General features: G+C 44.1%; 1 protein-coding gene across 1 annotated transcript; it reads left to right on the top strand.

The window, feature by feature from the left end:
• The first annotated feature begins 801 nt into the window (after positions 1-801).
• Positions 802-2,090, top strand: LOC148046537 (vomeronasal type-2 receptor 26-like). Its single transcript, XM_087714825.1, has 2 exons — positions 802-865; positions 1,174-2,090. The coding sequence occupies exon 2, from the start codon at positions 1,176-1,178 to the stop codon at positions 2,088-2,090; it is 915 nt and encodes a 304-aa protein (XP_087570951.1). The 5' UTR covers positions 802-865; positions 1,174-1,175.
• Positions 2,091-15,992: the final 13,902 nt, after the last annotated feature.

Genomic DNA, 15,992 nt, shown 5'->3' with positions numbered 1-15,992 from the left:
TAACCAAAGATATATATATATATATATATATATATATATATATATATAGATAGATAGATAGATAGATAGATAGATAGATAGATAGATAGATAGATAGATAGATAGATAGATAGATAGATAGATATCTCTTTGGTTATTCGGGTTTTCTCCCACGTAAAATTAGAAGTGTCTTGGCGACGTTTCGACGAAGTCTCATTCGTCATCTTCAGGCTTCGTGCTTCCAGGAGCAATGTGAGATCTCGGCTGTTTCTTCCTTTTAACTGCCAGTGGGGGGTTGAGCTGATACACTATGTGTATCTAGCCTAGCTGATCGACTTAGAAAGTCATTCATTGATGTTCCAAATAAGGTATGTAGGGTAGGTGGAGAGAAAGGTGTAGGCAAAGAAGAAAGTGCACACCTAGCATGTAACTTGTATGCAAAAACATTCTCATTCTCTAAAAGCCTTACAGATGTTCAAAAACAAAGAAAGGCAAGGAACACTTGTATATAATAATGGCTCTGTAAAGTGATATTTTTATTGGCAACAAATTAAGTATTGTGGTCTATATCTTTTCACGGAGGCAAAAAGTTGTTCAAATCTTTTCAACCCAAAACCTGACTTTGCTGTCTCACATTATTATATAAAAAGAAAATATAATGGAAAGATACTTCTACAAATACTGAAAGACACTTCAGAGATGCTAATTTTTCAAACATAAAGCTTTCCTATTTTTCATTTTTTTAAAATTTATGGACAGACCCAGCCACTTTCACTCTGTAATGGGAAGTGCTATTCAGGCTACAGTAAGATTAAAATAGAAGGGAAACTATTTTGCTGCTATGACTGTCTCCGATGTCCGGAAGGGAAGATTTCTAACAGGGAGGGTAAGAGATATTGTATATATATACCTCACTGAATGAATCAGGTTGTCAAATGTACCACGGGAAATTTTCTGTTTTCTGCCAAATCTTTCACTTGGCAGATTAGACTATAAAATAGGGATAAGTAATTGAATGGCAACCATGTACATTATTAGTAGCAAGAAGTGGATTTATGCAAATAGAAGTTGTCAATTTCCTTAACATATGGCATATATTTTTCAGAAATAAATTGGCTGTCCTTACTTTGAACACATGTACATTTGGTTTTAATACTTTCAATGTAACTTCAACATCTATAATTTCTTTCATAGACATGGATGAATGTTTTCAATGTCCAGAAGATCAGTATCCCAATGAGGAACAGGTTTTGTGTCTCCCCAAATCTGTAACATTCTTGAACTACAAAGAAACCTTGGGAACAGTTATGGCTAGTTCTTCTCTTTTCTTCTCTTTAATCACAGTTGGAGTCCTTTGGATCTTTATTAAGCATCAGGAGACTCCCATCGTCAGAGCTAACAACCAAAACCTCACATATGCCCTCCTTGTGGCTCTCCTGTTATCATTCCTCTGTACTTTGCTATTCATTGGGAAGCCTCACAAAGTGACATGTCTCCTTCGTCAAACTGCTTTTGGCATCATCTTCTCAGTGGCCATTTCTTGTGTTTTGGCCAAAACCATCATTGTGGTTCTAGCTTTCATGGCTACCAAGCCAGGGTCCAAGATGACCAAGTGGGTGGGGAAAAGACTTGGCACATTTATAGTATCCTGCTGCTCCTTTATTCAAATTAAAATTTGTGTTATATGGCTGATCATCTCTCCCCCATTCCCTGATGCTGACATGAAGTCAATAGCAGAAGAAATCATTCTGGAGTGCAACAAAGGATCTGCCTTCATGTTTTACGGTGTCTTGGGTTATATGGGCTTCCTTGCCATTGTCAGTTTCACACTGGCCTTCCTAGCAAGGAAATTGCCTGATGCTTTCAATGAAGCCAAGTTTATCACCTTCAGCATGTTGGTCTTCTGTAGTGTTTGGTTGTCCTTTATTCCAGCATATCTGAGTTCAAAGGGAAAATATATGGTTGCTGTGGAGATCTTCTCCATTATAGCTTCCAGTGCTGGATTACTGCTTTGTATCTTTTCTCCCAAGCTGTACATCATTGTGCTAAGGCCTGATTTGAACAAAAAAGAGCAGCTGAAAAGAAATGAAAAAAAGGACAGAATAGCATAAATTCTTATCGCTGCTGCCTATTTTGCATCAGATATGAGGAAGTGTGGAACCATGTGTTCTTGCAGTTAAGGCACTAAGATAGAAACTAGGAGAATGTGAGCTTTACTATCACCTCAGACTTGTCCCTGTTTTGGGGAAAATTTGAGAAGCAAGTAATATTAGACACGTTTGCCGCCTTGAATTATTTATTTATATAAAAATAATAAAAGGGCAGGGAAATTAAAAGAAATAAATATTAATCCTCTTTCAAAATTTAAATCTCGCTTTTTTTAGTTGAAATTTTACTTTAAAAAACCAATTATTTATTATATGTACATAATGTAGGTTCACTGAGAGTTTTAAAAAGTTATTTAAGTGGAATGGTAATGTATTTCAAATAACCGCATCTTAAAGAAATGTCTTAGATGCATAGGTCTATTATCTGACTTATTTAAAGACGAAAGTAAATATCTACAAATCTGCTCATCTTGATTTTCATTGGGGGAAGGTGCACTTCCCTATTCTCTGTCCAGAGAGAAAGAGAGATTGGTCCCTTTACTGATGAAACAATTTTCATGTTTGTCCTATGATGATGGAAAAGAGTATAATAGAAAAAAGAAAAAAAAGAGTGGGAAACTTGCTGTTTTTGCATGCATTTTAATCAGTAGAAGCAATTATTCTGACAACTGAAATATCCAAATCAACCTTTCAAAAAGAGAGTGCTACACACCAGATGGTAGTACAAACCAGTAAATGAAAACTGTGCACAATGTGCATCTGATAAAAAAACAAAGTTGAAATGAAATACATCTATATATTAAGAATCATATGGCTCATTTTTCTCTAACTCGACATTTTATTCCCTCCCATTATTAAATGCAAAGCAAAAACAACTTACAAATAATAGTAGGCAAGCAAAGGAAAATGGCACTCCTAAGTTCTGTGTAACCTCTGCAAATTAATTTGTCGAAGGACTGCAAATTAATTTGTCGAAGGAAAAAGAAAGCATTATGTTTTCCATTTAATGAGACACCCATCCTCTAGCTCCGTGTAATGCACTGCCAATATTAACATGTTCATTTGGAAAACATCAAGAGGCTTCCAGAATAGACCTCCAAAATAAGGACAGGATTGACTTTCCAGCAATCATTCTAATGTTACTTTAGTGGGGAATGTTTTTATCTCTACTGCACCAACCTAGGAGTTCTTTGTCAGAGAAGGTTGCCCGCAGCTACAGATCAATTCCACAGCTGGTCATGCAACTCATGAGGAATATTAAATAATTAACCAGACCATTCAAGGGGTAAGGTAGACCAGACAGGAAACATGGCCAGATGATTTAACAACTAAGCAAAAGTATCTGAGAAAGAACAAAGCAACATTCCCTTGACTGTTGCAACTTGGAGATATTTACAGTCTGGTTTCTGATCTTGAAGATTTGGCACTAGAAACTAGTAGCACACTAACCAAGACTGTTAAAGATGAATCTCAAAGACAAACTGCTATATTCAACGCGCTGGAAGCCATGTTTCTAATGAATTTGGGTCAGGTTGCATATAAGATTCCCAATTCTAAATGCTGTATCAGTGACCTTCTGCCTTTTCTTCACAAGGAATACAAACCATGAGACCTCAACATTGTAAGCTTTCTATCTAAGATTTACATATTTTATAAACTGATGGACTTCATTGAATCACCCTCTGCTGTTGGCAGCAGATTACTGCAAGGTTTGTTTTCTGTTGCAAGTATTATCACATCTCAATTTGCCAACAAACCATAGAGGGAGGGAGAAGGAGATAGAATATATCCCAGACAGCAAGATGTCAGCATGAGAACCAAGAACATTCCAGCAGATGTTTACAGAAACTGAAAAGACTTCCCCACACCAATATCCAGAGACCGTATTGGACAATGTGACAAGCTAATTAGGGGTGGTGGTTGTGGTGGTGGTAGGATTGGAACTTTATATATTTTTTACTGGACTCCTCACTGGACTTTGTAGAGGAGCAGGCCAAGATCTTTAAGACCTTCTACATAAGCCTTTACAAACTCGCACGACTGCGCAATTTTTAACTGGTATGGTGAGTGTATGGGATTTGCTTGTGATCGAATGAATGAGCCCACTTTTATTATCCCATTATTATTGTATTTTATGTGTTTTAATTACTACGTGGGGACTGCCTGAGTGAACAAATGAGTGTGTTTGATTCAGAGGGCCTGTCGAGGAATGCAGGAGCCATAGGGGTGGTTGAGGGAACCACGGACATGGGAGTGGGCCGGAGCATTACGGTCGTAACAGGGAGGGGCAGATATGGAGGGGACTTTAGGGCTGGCCATTACAGGGGAAGGAGGGCTCGCTACGTCACAGAGATCCCTCCTTCCGGCCCTATGAGTCCCACTCCAAGGCCAGATAGCGCGAGTAATCAGGACCCTGGTCTCAGGCTGTTGTCGCTAAATGCCAGGTCTGTAGTTCACAAGGCTCCCCTCGTCCGGGACTTAATTTTAGACGAGAGGGCAGACCTGGCATGTATTACTGAAACCTGGCTGGGCCCGGAGGGAGGAGTCCCCCTCGTAGAGATGTGCCCAGAAGGTTTTCAGGTGCTCCATCAGCCGAGAGCCCAGGGAAGGGGTGGAGGTGTGGCTATTGTTATCCGAGAGTCTCTAGTACCTCGTAGGATCCCTGCTCTGGAGCTTGTCGGGTGTGAGTCCCTGCTGGTGAAGTTGGACCTCAAGGGTCAAGTGGGTTTGCTGTTAACGTTTGCTGCCTCCCAACAGCGTTGCAGCAGCCCTCCCCTCGCTCCTCGAGTCGGTAGCCAAGCTGGCAATTGAGTTCCCCAGCCTTATGGTTCTGGGGGATTTCAATTTGCCTTCGCTCGGTGAACACTCTGATGGAGCACAGGAGTTCATGGCTTCCATGACAGCCATGGGCTTGACCCAGGTAATTCGGGGCCCAACCCACTCAGTGGGTCACACGCTTGACCTCGTATTTCTCTCGGAGCAGTGGACTTGTGATCTTGGTCTGAGGGGTAGTGAGATCATACCCCTGTCGTGGTCAGACCACTGCCTACTGAGGCTTGACTTTCGGAGACCAAACCTCCACTGTAGGGAGGAGGAACCAACCAGGTGGTTCCGCCCCAGGCTACTTATGGACCCCTGAGGTTCCAGACGGAGCTTGGGGTTATTCCTGATACTCTCGCCCACAGTCCGGTGGAGATTCTGGTTGCTGCCTGGAACTCGGCAGCGTCGGAGTCTCTTGACCGGATTGCGCCACTACGGCCGCTCCGAGGCAGTGGATCCAGGAGGCCTCCTTGGTTTACCGAGGAATTCTGGGAGAGGAAGCGCCGGAAGAGACGCCTAGAGCACCTATGGAGGTCCAACAAATCCGAGTCAAGCCGAGCACTTCTAACATCGTATATCAAGGAATACATCAGGGCAATTAGGACGGTGAAAAGAGCTTATATTGCCACCTTGATCGCCTCCGCTGAGTCGCGCCCAGCCGCCCTGTTTAGGATAACCCCTTCCCTCCTAAACAGGAGGGACACGGGGGATCCCCTACAGGGTAGGGCTGAGGACTACGTCCAGTTTTTAGCGGACAAAGTTGCTCAGTTTCGGTCGGAGTTGGACTCCGATTCTGCAGATCCAGCCGAGGCACAAGGGGATAATCTGGTAGACCATCCCTGGGTTGAGTTTCAGGATGTTGCCCCTGGGGATGTGGACAAGGCCATGAGACCTGTGAGTGCCTCCACATGTGTACTGGACCCGTGCCCCTCCTGGCTGGTTGCTAACAGCAGGGAGGTGACACGGGGCTGGATCCAGGCAGTTGTTACTGCCTCCCTTCGGGAGGGGGTCTTTCCCCCCGCACTTAAAGCGGCAGTGGTGAGACCCCTCCTGAAGAAACCATCCTTGGATCCAGCCGTTCTTAACAATTATCATCCAGTCTCCAACCTCCCCTTTGTGGGGAAGGTTGTTGAGAAGGTGGTGGCCTTTCAGCTCCAGCGGTCCTTGGAGGAAGCTAGCTATCTTGACCCATTCCAGTCCGGCTTCAGGCCTGGTTACAGCACAGAAACCGCTTTGGTCGCATTGACCGATGACCTCTGGAGAGCCAGGGACGGAGGCTTTGCCTCCATCCTGGTTCTCCTTGACCTCTCAGCGGCTTTTGATACCATCGACCATGGTATCCTTCTGCGACGACTGCGGGTGGTGGGGGTGGGAGGCACTGTTTTGCAGTGGTTCTCCTCTTACCTCTCGGACAGGTTGCAGTCGGTGTTAGTTGGAGGGCAGAGATCGACCCCTAGGCCCCTAACATATGGGGTGCCGCAGGGTTCGGTCTTGTCCCCCCTACTTTTCAACATCTACATGAAACCGCTGGGCGAGATCATTCGGCGGCATGGGATAAAATACTACCAGTATGCGGACGATACTCAGTTGTATCTGTCCGCCCCATGCCAACTCAATGAAGCGGTGGACGTGATGAACCAGGGACTTGAAGCTGTTAGGGACTGGATGAGGGCTAACAAACTCGTGCTCAACCCAGATAAGACCGAGTGGCTGTTGTGTTTCCCTCCCACCAATTTGGCAAGTATTCCACCTCTCAGGCTGGGGGGGTCAAACATTATACCCCTCAGACAGGGTCCGCAACTTGGGAGTCCTCCTGGACCCACAGCTGACTTTCGAACACCATCTGTCAGCTTTGACCAGGGGGGCATTTGCCCAGGTTTGTCTGGTGCACCAGTTGCGCCCCTACCTGAACCGGGAGGCTCTCACAACAGTCTCTCGGGCCCTTGTGACCTCTAGGCTGGAGTACTGCAATGTGCTCTACATGGGGCTGCCCTTGAAGAGTATTCGGCGACTTCAGCTAGTCCAGAATGCGGTCGCGTGAGCGATTGTGGGTGCACCTCGCTTCACCCACATAACACCTATCCTCCGCGAGCTACACTGGCTACCTGTCGATCTCCGGGTGCACTTCAAGGTGCTACTTGTCACCCATAAAGCCCTACCTGGTAGTGGATCTGGGTACTTGAGAGACTGCCTACTGCCAATTACCTCCACGCGACCTATTAGATCTCATCGATTAGGCCTCTTCTGAGTTCCATCTGCCGGTCAATGCCGACTGGCAACTACGCAGAGGAGAGCCTTCTCGGTGGCAGCTCCGACCCTATGGAACGATCTCCCCATGGAGATTCGTACCCTCACCACCTTCCAGACCTTCTGCACAGCCCTCAGAATCTGGCTATCCCGTCAGGCCTGGGGCTAAGACTGTAACCCGCCCGAATGGTATGAATGTTGTGTTTTTAATTATGTATTGTCTTATATGTTAAAAGTTTGTCTCCCCCTCCCCCTTGGGTTGTGAGCCGCCCTGAGTCCCCCCAGGGAAAAGGGCGGCATATAAATAAACTTCTACAATTCTACAATTCTACAACTTTAACTATAGGGAAAGATCTAGACCTGGTTTTGTCATTAAACATGCCCAAATGATGTACTCAATAAAGTTTTTCATAGAGAGGCTAGATCGTCTTGATCATATTTGATGTGGTTGGATTCATGTGTAGGAACCTTGACATAATCTTTTGGATTATGTTTACATTCTGTAAATTTATTTCAGTATTCTTCTTAAGTAATACAAGCCTCTAATTTTCTTCTTCAATTATTTTCTTGCGATTCATCTTCCCTCAAACTATATTCAGCAAGTAATCTTGTCTTACTTCTTTGATGACCTGGACTAGGACCTCTATGTCTTGTCTAGACTATGGATTCCTTGCATATTTAATTTTTGCATGAATATAATTCTTTTGGGGAAGCCTAGTCACCTAAACACATTCCATACCTTAAAATGGTCAACACAATTAAAACTCTCTGAATAATCAATGAATCGCATACTGATTTTTTTTGGGGGGAGTGTATTTTTGGGATTTCTTCTTTATCTATGATGCATCAATATTTCCTCAACATTTTCCAAAACCATCTAGAATAACTGGCATCTCCCTTCATACCTTGGATGCATTGAATAATCCTAGGGATTATTTTCCTGGCAAATGGAAATAAATATATTTTATATACATTCTATTAAGTCTCCTTTCTTAAGTCTCCAAACTGTTGCCTTTTGTGTTATTCTCCGGATTTCCTGGCATTTTTTGGTTATAAACTTACAGGTTCTTCTTATGTTGTTTGGGATATTTGTTAATTCTTGTGTCGTCTTCAATTTGTAATCACCAGAATAATGCTATAAATTTCTCTTCTATTGCTAGAGGTTTTGTAAGTGATGAATTTCTTCCAAGGGATCTTGGAGTCTATTATATCTACAGCAGATAATTTCTTCTTTCCATCTTTTTCTTTTATTCTTCCTTGAATCTATGTATTATCTATCCATTTGTGTTATTTAGCACAGGCATTTGAGGTTGGAATCTCCTTTTACATTTGAAAATCTTTGCAAAGGTTCTATTCCTTTTTCTCTCATGGATGTCTTTACAGATTCATTGTAATATTGCTTCTTATCTCTTCTAAACAGCTCATTGGAACCATTTGTTTAATTCCTTCCTGAGATGCTTATGTTTCTAGGGTTTGCCTTCTTCCTTTTTTTCTTGCAGTAATTTCTAATGTCTCTTCTGATATTCTTTAGGTTTCCAGTGTTGCTTGATCTTTAAAAGTTTCTTTTCACATTCATCCTTAACAACAGCTATTCCCGAGGAAACTTGAGGAAAAAACATTTTCTTAGTGTCAGCAGCTCTCCATTAGATAATTAGGAAAGAAAACCACGAGACTCCATGTGTAGAAATCAAGTGTACTTTTACTAATTATAAATGATTAAAGGCATAGCGAAGCGAAGTCTGATTATTTAGGCGCGAAAGCGATTGATATATAGAATAGCCCATTCCCCACCCCTTGGCATCACAGTTACAGTCCAATCATAATTCTCTCAAGTGTCAGGTGTGAGATAACTTCAAAAGGCATCACGAAGATGGAATGTCGGTGCCGTTAGTCCTGGCGGGAATCTCCCATGCATGCGTAGTCCTACAGGCAGCTGAACTCCAGAACCTTCCTCCAGCACAATGAGTAACCCCTCCCAAATACCATGCCCTCCCTCCCCATTTCATGGCAGCCGAAGCAACAGCAAAGCAGAGGCTGACATCCGGCTGTCCCCCGGAAAAAGGCATTCAGGCCTGGAAAATGAGAAAACACAAACAAACAGACAAACAACAAAAAACAGAAGAGAAAAAGAGGGGGTTGGGAGAAAAAGTCAGGATAAGCAGAATAAAACTGTCGAAGCAGTCGGGGGGCATGGACATGGGACTTGTCCACCCATTCGGTATGAGATGGAGGAAAATGCTTCCAAGCCACTAGGTACTGTATCCGGTTTCGCCGCCGCCGAGAGTCCAATGTCTCACGAACTTCAAAATGTCGTTCACCATCAACCAACAGGGGGGCAGGCGGAGGGTCCACAGGTGGACGTAAAGTAGAAACACAAACAGGCTTAATGAGGTTAACGTGAAATACAGGATAAACACGGTTGAGATGCTTGGGCAGCTCCAAACGAACTGAAACAGGATTGATGATCTTGATGATGGGAAACGGGCCCACGTACTTAGGTCCCAATTTCTTCGACTTTTGTGTAGTTTGAAGAAACTTCGTGGACAAATAAACCAGGTCACCCTCTCTGTACTGGTAAGGTTGTGCACCCTTCTTATCAGCCTGTTTCTTATGAGCATGATGCGCAGCATCCAAAATACTAAGAGCCAAAGGCCAAACATGGCTCAAACGTTCGCTCCAATCAGTGATGGAAGAAACTTGTGGCTGTTCACGGGGAAGTTCAGGAATAGGAACAAAATCCTGACCAAAAACAACACGAAAAGGAGTGAAACCAGTGCTGCTATGGACAGAATTATTATAGGCCACTTCAGCGTGCGGCAGCAAGTCCACCCAATCATCTTGCTGATAATTGATGAAACAACGTAAATATTGTTCCAGAACAGAATTAGTCCTCTCGCAAGTCCCATTAGTCTGAGGGTGGTGGGCGGAGCTTAGTCCCTGGGCAGAGCCAATGCGTTTACGAAATTCCTTCCAGAAAACAGAAGTGAACTGGACACCTCTATCGGAAATGATGCGATCAGGCACCCTATGCAAATGGTAAATGTGAGAAATGAAGAGTTTAGCCAGTGCCTTTGCAGAAGGAATCTTGTGGCACGTAACAAAATGGACTTGTTTTGAAAATAAGTCAGTAACCACCCAAATGACGGTGTGCCACTGGCTCCCGGGAAGTTCGACAATGAAGTCCATAGAAATTTCCTTCCAAGGGGCGACAGGGCGGGCTACAGATTGGAGTAGGCCTTGTGGCTTCCCAGGTGGCCATTTGGCGGCTGCACAGACCGGACAACTGGCAACATAAAGTTCAATGTCCTTTTTCAAAGAGGGCCACCAAAACTGCCTCTTCACCAGATGCAATGTTTTTACAAATCCAAAGTGACCCGCCAACTTTGAATCGTGAGCTCGTTGGAGAACGATGAGATGAAGAGAGGCGGGGACGTAAAGCTTAGCTCCGATCCACGGTAAATTGTCCCTCATTGTGCACTCACCCTGATGCTGCTGGAACCAGGCATCCTGGGGAAGGGCCCGTTTGAGGTCAGAAAGGAAATCCTGAGGCACCTCCACTTTCGAGCGCGCCTGCTGTCGAATGACCACCGGAGCCGCAAGGCTAGATGCGGGAACAACAGGCTGAACAATACTCAGTTTAGAGCAGTTGTATTGAGGGAGTCTGGACAAAGCATCAGCCATGAAATTCTTCCCTCCCGGGATGTACTTGAGTGTAAAATTGAAGCAGTTGAAATGCTGAGCCCAGCGCATCTGCTTAGGGGAGAGGCGGCGTGGAGTTCTCAAAGCCTCCAAATTTTTATGGTCAGTCCACACCTCAAAGGGGTGCTTAGCGCCCTCTAGAAAATGGCGCCACGTGGCCAAGGCCCAGCGTACTGCAAATGCCTCTTTCTCCCTGATTGCCCAACGTCTTTCAGTGTCAGTGAGCTTGCGGGAGGTGTAAGCGCAAGGTTGCAAATTACCTTGATTGTTGGCTTGAAGCAAGACAGCCCCAACAGCCACGTCGCTGGCATCAGCTTGGACGATGAAAGGCTTGTCCATGTCTGGATGCTTCAGAACAGGTTCCGCTGCAAAGAGGCGCTTCAACTTCTCAAAAGCAGCTTGACACTTCATGGTCCAATGCAGTGGCTTGCTAGGCTTAGGTTTAGGCCCACCTTTGGACTTCAACAAGTTAGTGATAGGAAGCGCAATTTTGGCAAAAGAAGGGATGAACTGACGATAGAAATTGGCAAAACCACAAAACTTTTGCAATTGCCTGCGTGTATGGGGCGCCTCCCACTCAGTGACCGCCTTCACCTTGCCAGGGTCCATCTCAATGCCAGCGGGGGATATACGATACCCCAGGTAGTCAATCCTTTCCTGGTGAAATTCACACTTGGACAATTTGGCATACAGTTCAGCGGCCCTGTGCTTTTTCAAGACAGTGCAGACCAACGTGACGTGTTCATCATAAGTCTGAGTGTAAATAAGGATATCGTCCAAATATACGATAACGCCTTTGTAAAGATGGTCATGCAAGATCTCATTAATTAATTGCATGAAAACTGCAGGCGCCCCCTGCAGGCCAAAGGGCATCACTCAGAACTGGAAGCAACCGAGGGGGCAGTTGAAAGCAATCTTCCACTCATCCCCCTCCTTTATGCGGACTCTATAGTACGCTTCCCTGAGGTCCAGTTTAGTGAAGATGCGGCCCTTCCCCAATTGGGCTAACATGTCCTTCATTAGCGGCAATGGGTAGAGGTTTTGGGCAGAGATACCGTTTAGGTTTTTGAAATTAACACATAATCTCAGGGAGCCATCCTTCTTCTCTCGGAATAATACGGGTGCAGCTACTTTGGGTCGTGCTGGCTCGATGAAACCTCTTTCCAAGTTTTTATCAATGAATTGTCTCATTTCCTCCATCTCTCTAGGGGACATGGAATATATTTGGGGCTTTGGAAGCTTAACACCAGGCAAAATATCGATGGAGCAATCAGTAGGTCTGGGGGGGCGGAAGTTTATCTGAAGATTTTTCACTAAAAACTCCCCTCAGGTCCCAATACACTTTCGGAATTCTCCTTCAATTCTCTTCTGACCCCTGGTGGCCAAAGCGGGGCTGCAGCCAGCATGCTCCGGGGAAACGCCCTCCCCATCTGGAGGTGTGCTTGTGCAAATGCGCAGCCATCCCTCCCTCCAATTTATGCGAGGGTTCCATTTTCGAAGCCAGGGGAGGCTTAAAATGAGGGGTCTGTCCATTCCAGGAGCCACAATAAAAGAGATTAATTCTATGTGGGTGCCCATTTTCATCTCTAGAGTTTCAGTATAGAAGTGGGCTGGGCCACCCCCTGCTATGGACCCATCTATTTGGCAAAATACAATAGGGGTTTTCAAAGTCCTTAATTTGAGGCCCAGTTTTTCCACCATTGCAGGGTTGATCATACATCGGGAGCAACCCGAGTCAAGGAGGGTGGGAAGCTGCTCTGACACTCCATCGGGCGGTACCCTAAATTCTATTGGGATCAGCATGGGGCCTTTGTTTGAACTCACCCAACGAGGTGAGGCGTCGTCATCAGAGTCATCAGAGGAGCTGGCGGTGGCATCAGCTTCTTCCTCCACGTTCTGCCTGAACCGCGGGGGGGGGTGGTATCAGCAGCGAAGGCAGCTTCTTTCTTCTTGTTGTCTGGGGCCTTGCTTGTCTTCCCTTCCCTCTTGGCAGGGGGTGGGGTGGTCGTGGGAAGTTTAGCACGGCACTCTGGAGCACGGTGGGCCCCCCTCCCACAACGGAAACATGTGAACGGCTTGACTTTGCCTGTGGAGCCTCCCTTTCCTTCATTCCTGACTCAGAAAGGGGGCTTTTGAGTTGGGGGGGTGATTTTCCTGCTCTCTCTCTCTCTCTCTCATCCCTCGCACATTGAAGTCTAATCAAATCAAGCTCAATGTCTGCTGCATTTTCATACCAAGCTGTAACGCACTTGGGAAGGTGTCGATTAACACATTGTTGATAAATGTCCTCATTTAATCCTAATGCAAATTGGTCCAAAAGCGCCTCGTGAGACCAACCTCTCATATAAGAAGAGAGTTGTTGAAACTCCTGAATATACTGAGCCACCGGTCTATCTCCCTGCCTGAGGGTCATAAATTTCAACTTTCCCCGTTTCTCAGTTAGGGGGTCATCAAATCTTCTCTTAAACGCAGTCATGAAAGCATCAAAATCCCTCAGGAGGGGGGAATTGCTTTGGTGCAGACTCATGCACCATTCGGCTGCCTCTTCCTCCAAAGCAAGCATCACCATTCGTACTTTCATGTCATCCGATTCTAAATCGGGTCCATAAATTTCCATAAAGTTATAAACTTGCATAATGAAGAGGCCCAGCTTTTTCGGGTTCCCATCATATTTTACAGTTAAGGGAGGGACTTTTGCCATTCTGCGACTTCTGGGGGACCCCCCTGCTCTGGCAACCGCCCTGGCTGGGGGGGGGAGAAGTGGTTTCTGGGTTAGTTTGCTCCCATCCTCCCTCAGCCTCTTCACCCTCCCTGAATTTTTGCATAGAGTACCTTTGTTCAAAGTCTTCCGTTTGGTCTCTTTCTCTGGGTTTTCATTCGGGCAAGATTTGTTCCATCTCAAGTGGCTTCGCCTTTTGTTTTCTCTTTGTAAGTACAACCCCACGGAAGGTTGAAATCTCCTGGTGGGGTGCGAGTGAGACTTCGCTTACTGTCAGCAGCTCTCCATTAGATAATTAGGAAAGAAAACCATGAGACTCCATGTGTAGAAATCAAGTGTACTTTTACTAATTATAAATAATTAAAGGCATAGCGAAGCGAAGTCTGATTATTTAGGCGCGAAAGTGATTGATATATAGAATAGCCCATTCCCCACACCTTGGCATCACATTTACAGTCCAATCATAATTCTCTCAAGTGTCAGGTGTGAGATAACTTCAAAAGGCATCACGAAGATGGAATGTCGGTGCCGTTAGTCCTGGCGGGAATCTCCCACGCATGCATAGTCCTACAGGCAGCTGAACTCCAGAACCTTCCTCCAGCACAATGAGTAACCCCTCTCAAATACCATGCCCTCCCTCCCCGTTTCATGGCAGCCGAAGCAACAGCAAAGCAGAGGCTGACACTTAGGTAGTAAGAGAAATCAATCTCTTAATCAAACTTTTCAAATATTGTGGGGAAAAAAAAGATGGGAAAAGCTGGATTGAATTTGAAAATAATTGTTGATGGTCATTTGTTTTTATAAAAATCATTTGAAGCTTTCTGAATTGAGATATTCCAAGAATGGAATAATCCATATATTTACTTCTTTCAAGGTCAGAGCTTATTCATTCATTCATTTATTTAATTAATTAATTTAATTATTTATTGTCAACAAGTACAAGGAAACAAGTATCAATATAGACATAGACATGGACACATGAAAAAAATGACACAAATAAATGGATATAAATAAGCAAAACATAGCCATAAACACATAAAATGAGTACATATAAATGGGGACAGTAGGACAGATATGGTAGGCACACTAGTATGCTTATGCACGGCCCCTTAAGGATCTCTTAAGAAATCTGTAAGGTTCATGGTAGACACTTTAAGATAAAAGGTATGGGGGTTAGAGGAAGTAACAATAGGATTAGGTAGAGTGTTCCAGACATTTACTACTCTATTGCTGAAGTCATTTTTCCTGCAATCAAGATCAGAGCGAATTACATTTAGTTTGTATCTATTGATAGCCCTTGTAGTACTGCGGTTCAAGTAAAAGTAGTCATTAACTGGTAGGATGTTATGGCATATCATCTTGTGTACAAAGCTTAGATTGAAATGTAGATGAACGGTGTAGTTCAAGGTTATCCAGACCTAAATTACAAGTATAAGGAATTTTATTACGAGCATAGGAGTTGAGTACTCTTCTTGTAAAATACCTCTGGACCTTCTGTAATGTATTAATGTCCAAAATGCAGTGTGGGTTCCAGGCAGGTGAGCAGTATTCAAGTATAGGTCTGGCAAAGGTTTTTGTATGCCCTAGTTAGCAGCATAGCATTACCAGAGAGAAAACTTCATAAAATAAGGTTGACAACTCTGAATGCCTTTTTGGCAATGTTGTTACAGTGAGCTCTGGGGCTTAGGTCTTTTGAAATAAATACTCCTAGGTCTTTGACAGAGTGTGGATCATCTTTATGATCTATGTACATATCATCTATGTGATGATATGTACTCAAAGTGGGTTAAGATTATATCTTAAAGAACTGATATTTTCCACTGGATTTCAACTTTTATTAATATAGAATAACACCTATGTAGATATTCAATTTTCTTGTGAGTGTAATTAAGTTACAATGGCATGTATTTAAAACCCAAGAAGAGGACCTAAAACTTTGACATTAGGATACTACAAAGAATGATTAATGAAGAAAATTTAAGCAAGAGAGAAGACATTAAGAAGAAATAATTTGTTGTACCCTAAAAGGATGTGGACCTTTTCTTTTTTTGGGAAAAGTTGTTGAAGAGCCAAGGCTGCGCAGTGGTTAGGGTGCAGTACTGCAGGCCACTTCAGCTGACTGTTATCTGCAGTTCAGCGTTCTAATCTCACCGGCCCAAAGTTGACTCAGCCTTCCATCCTTCCAAGGTGGATGAAATGAGGACCCAGACTGTGGGGGCGATATGCTGACTCTGTAAACCACTGAGAGGGCTGAAAGCCCTATGAAGCGGTATATAAGTCTAACTGCTATTGCTACCTATACAGACATAGTCTAGACCCTTTTCAGTCAATTAATAGCCTATATATTAACCTGAGATCATTGGTTGTTGTACCCAAGGACCTTTATCAGGACCTGCATGGAATTAGTGCTCAATTCTTCC

This window comes from Thamnophis sirtalis, unplaced genomic scaffold, assembly GCF_051295495.1.
Source record: "Thamnophis sirtalis isolate CommonGarterSnake01/CBP01778 unplaced genomic scaffold, rThaSir2_p1.2 scaffold_4, whole genome shotgun sequence".
Lineage (NCBI taxonomy): Eukaryota > Metazoa > Chordata > Lepidosauria > Squamata > Natricidae > Thamnophis > Thamnophis sirtalis.
This window is presented reverse-complemented; position numbering and strand designations above follow the sequence as displayed.

Bases quoted from the DNA above. Each gene is read 5' to 3' on its own strand.
- LOC148046537 (XM_087714825.1), top strand. From the start codon at position 1,176: ATGGATGAATGTTTTCAATGTCCAGAAGATCAGTATCCCAATGAGGAA.